Below are 6,642 nucleotides of genomic sequence, written 5' to 3'. Positions count from 1 at the left end.
AGAAACACCCTCAAAAGTTTATATTATAAATAAGCACCCTAAAACTCTATAATTTCAAAACTTACAAGCAACATAGATGAATTCAAGGGATTACCATAATGCACATGAAAATTTGTGATGATTCAAAACGTAAAACAACAAACATGAAATCAAAAAATTAACAGCAACCTCTGTAAATTTCCAAAGTTAAAAATCACAAAAAAAACTCTAAAATGTTAAAATTTATAACCAGTACACATCAACTCTAAAAACTATTGGCAGATGACTGAATTTTGAATTTTTTAAGAAAATAGCCCCAAATTTTAATAATTACAAAAAAGCACCCTCAAAATCTAGAAATTAACATCTTGATGCCACAATCAATGTAGATGATAAAGACGCTATTCTAGAATCACCTAGGAAAAAGATAAATGTGAAAAAGGATTAATCTCAGCTTAATAAAAAATAAAAATAGAAGGAATAAAAGACTATATTTTCTAAATATTTTACAGAATAGTTTAATTGTTATGAGAGAAATTAAGAATCTTTAAAAGGGATTTCCATAGAACTTTTTAAGTACTTTTATATGCTTATATGGATGCTTCAATCATATAAAAATATACTAGAGTTAGCATTAATATTTAGTTTATAATCTTTTATGAAGTCTATCAATGATTAGGAACAAACTTTATATTCTTTTTTTGTATCGTTTTAGTATACTTTTAATCAATCATCTAGCCTTATTGGTTTTAAATATTCGCCTTCATTGTATAACATTATTTTAATATTTTTCAAATTTATAACACTATACTTTCTCAAGTAAAGCTTAGTTTCATATCAGCCTAAATAATATAAAAATTCAAATTGGCTTCAGATAATTTCGGTTACATATCAATTCAATTAGCAACATAAAAATTTAAATTGGGTGTACGTAGCCAATTTAAACAAACATCAAAGAATATAAATAATCGCAATGTTAAAGTTTAGAGAAAAAAGTGAGCAAAAAATATTAAAGTAGAACAGAGCAAATTTTAGTTAAGAAATAAACCAAAAATATTTAATCATGATATTTAACCAGGTGCAACAATGTATTAAAACTAGTATAAAAAAAGAACAACTGTCAACAAATAAGAGGCCTAATACTAAAAAAAACCATAATTTCCACACCTACAAAGTAAAAACTAAAGGTGTAATCTCTTAAACTGGGTTAGGACTAAAGCTAGCTCACTCTGTATACTTTTTTGTTTGGGAAAAAAATGAACCAAGTTTGACCCACTTTTACTGGCCAAAAATGCCCACTAAAACGGTATTCAATCAACACCATCACTTAAATATATCCTCAAACCCAAACAATAAATGATGGAAGAAAAACTTAGAAGCTTCAGCAATAAATGCCTACTAAACTGGTAGGCGATCAACATCGTCACTTAAATACAACCTCAAACCTAGACACTAAACGATGGAATAACAACCAAGATGTTTCAGACATAAACAACGAAAAGAAACCTCCGTAAAATACTTGCTTGTATTGATTGAACCCTTTTTTCTGTACAAAAACTTCTCTTTAAAGGCTATTTAAATCCAAAACGGAACTCATGCATCTTTACAGTTTCACAGCCGATATGAAAACGAACTCCTCAAAAACTAAAATGCTACAGGCTAAAAACTTTACAAGAAAAACATATACAAAGAGCAATCTATCATTCATCTGGGCGCTGGATCTCTCCCATCAGGATTCGATTGCTATGTATTTTGAAGCCGAGGAGAGAAGGATCAATTTGCCTTCCTTTTTTCCCTTTCTTCTTAATGCTGCTTGCCTTAGAAGCATCATGAGGCTCTTCAGGCTCAGTAGGAGCCATTTTCTTGGTGCTCTTCAGCATGTCGATGAACGATGACGCTTCAGGGCCATCAGTGATTGAGGATGTTCGGTGTAATCTTATCTCCTTGCTTGAAGGAGTCACCTCTGGAGAATTTTCTGCAGGTTCTCTCCTTACTTCTGAAAACGAAAAAAATAATAATTAGGCCCACAATTTCAATACAGAAGAATATGGGTAATTTCCACAACCCACCAAACAAAAAGGGGAAAAATAAAAAGAAATTAAGGCATCTCCCACAAGACCCCCCAACGTTGCTTACTCCACAAAACCAACATGAAGTTTCGCACCGAACCCCAGAGTTCAAAGGGGTTCAGTGGAATCAGATAGTTCAAGGGGTTTTTGCAGGGAACACCCAAAGTATTGTGGTGCTTTGTGAAATTAACCTAACATCTACGGCAAAGCTGCAGGTGTTCAGTTAGTAAGAAAAGTACACCTTTGTTTATTCCACTAACCCAACATGCCCCCCACCCCAAAGAAACCGTACAAGTTTTCCGACGACACGCAAAAAATCACCGGGTTTTCATGGCAAACACCCCAAAGTTTTTGGGGTTTTGTGATATTTACCAAAGAATATGTACATCAAAACCACACAGGTTTAGTGAATAAGAATTGTATACCTTCAGAAGATACAAAAGAAGATGTGTTTTTCCCTCTGATAGATGGAACAGAGTCATGCTCCCCTCCTGACACCTGAGACGATACCTTTAAAGAGATAGCAGCTGTCCCCCTTGAAAGAATCCCAGGCACCCTATATAAAACCATAAGAAACTTATTTTAAAAAGAACAATTTCAACAAATACCTCAAATGGAGAAGCAAATAAGACGAGAAGAAAAGCAAATCTACAATGTATCATGTGAATGAGTTTTATTGTGAGGTTAACACAGCAATCCGATTGCATGTTAAAATATTTGATGTTAAAAATAAAAAAGTTCAAATAGTTGATCTTTAAAAAAATAAAAAAGTTATGCATAAACAGTACTACATGACGCTAGTCCTTATCTTTTCTTGCCTACTAATTTTTGCACTTTGCCTACCACAGGCAGTTTGATGATGCTAGTTTTACATATTTCATTGTCTGCTAATTATCGAATTTTCAGATTTGCCTGTTTGCCGCTTTCTCCTACATGCTATAAGAACTTCAGGAAAAGGGGAAAAAGCTCCCGAGAAACGTCAAGCAGAAGACTCCTGGCTTGGATACAGTATTATTGAACATTGAACTAGTTTACACAACTATAGATGAGCGCTAACGTCCCAAAAGATGCAATACAGACCACTGGATCTCAGCTGTCTACCAAATCCCTGTGGCAGATACCTTAAATTTGACTAACCAATGCATCTCCAGTTGTCTAAATCAAAAAAAGGGAAGCAGGCAGCAGCACGAACCGATCAAGGGGGCATGTAGTTGTTTTGACCATCCAAAAGCGTCATCAACGATCTTCACATCAGGCTTTTACATACTACACCCTAAATGAAAGTCAAGACCTCCCTACAACTTCATAACAACTTATTTATTAATTTTCGAACCCATAGTTGACAATTTTGAGCTCCTGTCTTATGCTTAACAAGCTAAATTAAGTTGTAATAAAGATAAACATGAGGTACAAACAACATGCTGTTCAATTCAATAATAAAATAAAAATGTTAGGGGCACCAAATATTTTAATAAGCTATTTGCATCAGAAATATTTTTCCATCTCTAACTGTCTCACAAGTCTAACTATTATTTGCAAATATAACAGAAAACTCATGTCTTAATATCAAATTATATTGCTGTATGATAACAGAAAATGCCTAAAGGGGAAAAAGATATAATATAACATAAGTATAAGAAACAGGCTGGTTTAATCTACAAAGCACTGCAGGGTACATGTTCTGGGTACTATAAAGATATGAACATGCTCAACACCAATTCATAGCATGCCCTCAACAAGATATTTTTAGGCAAAAAGGAACAAACACTTTAAGCAAATATGGTCAACTATGAACAAGATCCACTGCTTTCCTAAACCAACACAAGTATACTGGAGACATTAAATCTCTCTTAGAAAATAAAACATAATACATGAAATAGTCTATTCTTTGCAGTTGCTTTTTTAGTACCTTCATTCATTACCCTGATCAAAAGGAAACAATATGAATACTCCTCACTCCAAAATACGTCTATAAAAGAAGCACAAATACAGATTGGGAGGGACAGTAACTCTATTGTAGCCAGTGGTGCTAAAACGAAGGATTATTAAAAATCTAAATCTTAATTCTGGAAAGGGCGTGAGGGGACATGAGAAAATGCTGAGTTCGAAACTAGCAAGCAATGTCAAGTTAAATGGTTATACACATTGCATTATTTGTCAAACAGAACAAGAAGAAGTTTTGATTGAAGATAAAGGATATGAAAAATGTTAGGGTTGACTGCTTCAGAACTCCTGGTTGCTATGATGGATCATTGCTTTGCCATTCGACAAAAATCAAGGGAAATCTGTTATTTCATGCAAATTGAGTTATCTGAAAAGACAAGCCATGTAACAGTGCAGCTTTGTTGCAAGGTAACTGTGCAAGAAGAAAATCTACTAAAATAATATGCCAGTGTGGTTCAGTAAGACCAACAAAATGGCAATACCACAAGAATACAGATATTTCACGATGAACCATTTCTATTCGTTCCGAGAAAATATGGAATAACTGCCTGCACTATACATCCTAACCACTGGGTACAAAAAGTGCGAACAATGACTTCAAACCAAAAAAATAGCAAAAAAGAATGATGCCATTCTTTGGACCATTCAGATCCAAAAAACAATCACGTGAAAACAGGTATCGCCCCATATCAGTGGTTTATTGTCCTCTAAGATGTGCAATAACTAATGCACACTGATAGTGGGAAACTATTATTAAATAAAACTTATTCAATTATGTTTTTAGAACAGTCTCCTAAAAGGTGCAAGCAAGGCGGTATGATAGGTGCAAGCAAGGCAGTATGACCATTGACTTCAATATAACACAAGCAACGTAACAATGCAAAATAAATTATTCTTTTGATCATTCAGAAAAATAAGACAATTAACATGAACATGAATTTAAAGTAGCCAAAGAAACTTCCAATTGAAGCTAAGAATAATTCTAAGTAGAAGACTAAAGAATGAAGGTAAACAAATTATTAAACAAAAAACATAAATTCCTGGTGGGCTTTTGCCTAAAAGAGCTTCCTTCAGGAGCCAACCAAGTTGGTGGTTGGAAAAACTGTTCTTGATGATGATAATGATGATGATCACTGACGAAGATCACGAGGATGATCCAATAACCAGATAAAAGATATTATATAAAGATAATAGAAGAATGAACATTCATAAGTTTTCATGACATTAGGAAGTGATGCTTCATTATTGGTTACTGACTCTATGGTTTAGCAATCTAGATTCATGTCCACTAACACTGTAAGCAATCAATACTTACTTATGGTTAGACAGATCTGCGCTATAAGCATTATCAACTCCAGTTGCATGATTGTAGAAAGTTGAACCTCCACCTGTACAACTCCAAAAGCTTAAAATCATATGAATATCTTTGCATAAAGTTATACTAGAACGCAAGCATTCAGTCAACTTACTGCTGCTGCCAAATGAAGCATGCCTAGTGGGTGCATTAAATTCCAGATCTCCATTATCTATAACAGAATTTGCAGTCTGCTCAATACCACTTTCCGTGACGTCCAGGACTGACCTACTCAACTTAACTTTAGAACCTCGCTTCTTCACTGTCTTCCCCTCCATTACATCTGAAGGGAGTACTCTATCAGAAGATGTATCACCACCTAGTGAATCGACAAAATATTTCTTTCCAATTTCATCCACATCTGAAAGAAGTTGATTGCTCTCCAGAACTACTGCAGAGCTAGAACGAGAACCTAATCTTCCAGCGCTTTCACATCTTTCTAAGTTTGCATTAAAGTGGTCCTGCTGTCCTTGTCCTTGATTATATAAAGAAGTGTCTCTAAAGGAATTGGCTAAACCAAATTTATCTGCACTAAAATTAAACGAATGGTCTGAGGCAGCCCGAGAAAAGGGCCAAGAGGCATCTCTGTTCTCATAAGATGTTGAAGCAGGATCACCTAATTCTAGTGACTGTGAGGATTGGAGGATCATATTATGATGGAAGAGGTCAGCTAATCCTCGATTCGAGATTTCATCAGTTGCCACAAGAGTTGCCCGTGAATTTGGGTCCCTCCCAGATAGATTTGCTTTCATGTTCCTCTTCTGCTTCTCAGCTTCAAGATGCAACTGGTTTAAGTGAGATTCTATGAAACCATTGGACAGCTGCCTGTTGTGCTCAGGCCAGTGACTTTCCACAACATCTAAGTGAGAACCTGCAAATTGGTTAGGAGCACAATGCTGAGTACTTTCAGAAGCGAATTGTCCTCTCTGAACAGATGGATGCATCTGACCATGAGGGTCCTGCACATCTAGTGCCTGAAGACGTGCTAAGGCATTTGCTATGTCAACATTTGACCCATGCATACCAGCAGATATAGAACCTGTCCTCTCAAAGGGTTGTGAGCTTGTTTCAAAATTCCCTCTTCGCTCATGAAACATGGAGTTCCTTTCAAGCTGACTTGGTTGCTCAAACTCAAAGGATGAAAGTCTCTGCGCAGGTTGGACAAAATCTAGCTGGCTAAGTCCATCAGAATGAACCTGGTGTGAGCTACCTGCTGTCCTAATAAACTGGCCAGATTCATCAACCGACCAGACCCCACCCACATTTCTCTCTTTTTCTATGCGTAGCTGGTGTCTT

General features: G+C 35.5%; 1 protein-coding gene across 1 annotated transcript in view; it reads right to left on the bottom strand.

Moving 5' to 3' along the window:
• The window catches only part of LOC109826422, a 7,180-nt gene continuing 2,019 nt past the window's right edge, over window positions 1,482-6,642 (bottom strand). The window contains exons 3-6 of the mRNA XM_020393455.1: window positions 5,462-6,639; window positions 5,308-5,380; window positions 2,474-2,604; window positions 1,482-1,975 (exon numbers count right to left, since the gene is read on the bottom strand). Of these exons, the coding sequence (XP_020249044.1) occupies window positions 1,680-1,975; window positions 2,474-2,604; window positions 5,308-5,380; window positions 5,462-6,639 (1,678 nt within the window). The 3' untranslated portion in view covers window positions 1,482-1,679. The remainder of the gene's footprint in view (window positions 1,976-2,473; window positions 2,605-5,307; window positions 5,381-5,461; window positions 6,640-6,642) is intronic.

The sequence above is a fragment of the Asparagus officinalis genome, chromosome 10, assembly GCF_001876935.1.
Source record: "Asparagus officinalis chromosome 10, Aspof.V1, whole genome shotgun sequence".
NCBI classification, from domain to species: Eukaryota; Viridiplantae; Streptophyta; class Magnoliopsida; order Asparagales; family Asparagaceae; genus Asparagus; species Asparagus officinalis.
This window is presented reverse-complemented; position numbering and strand designations above follow the sequence as displayed.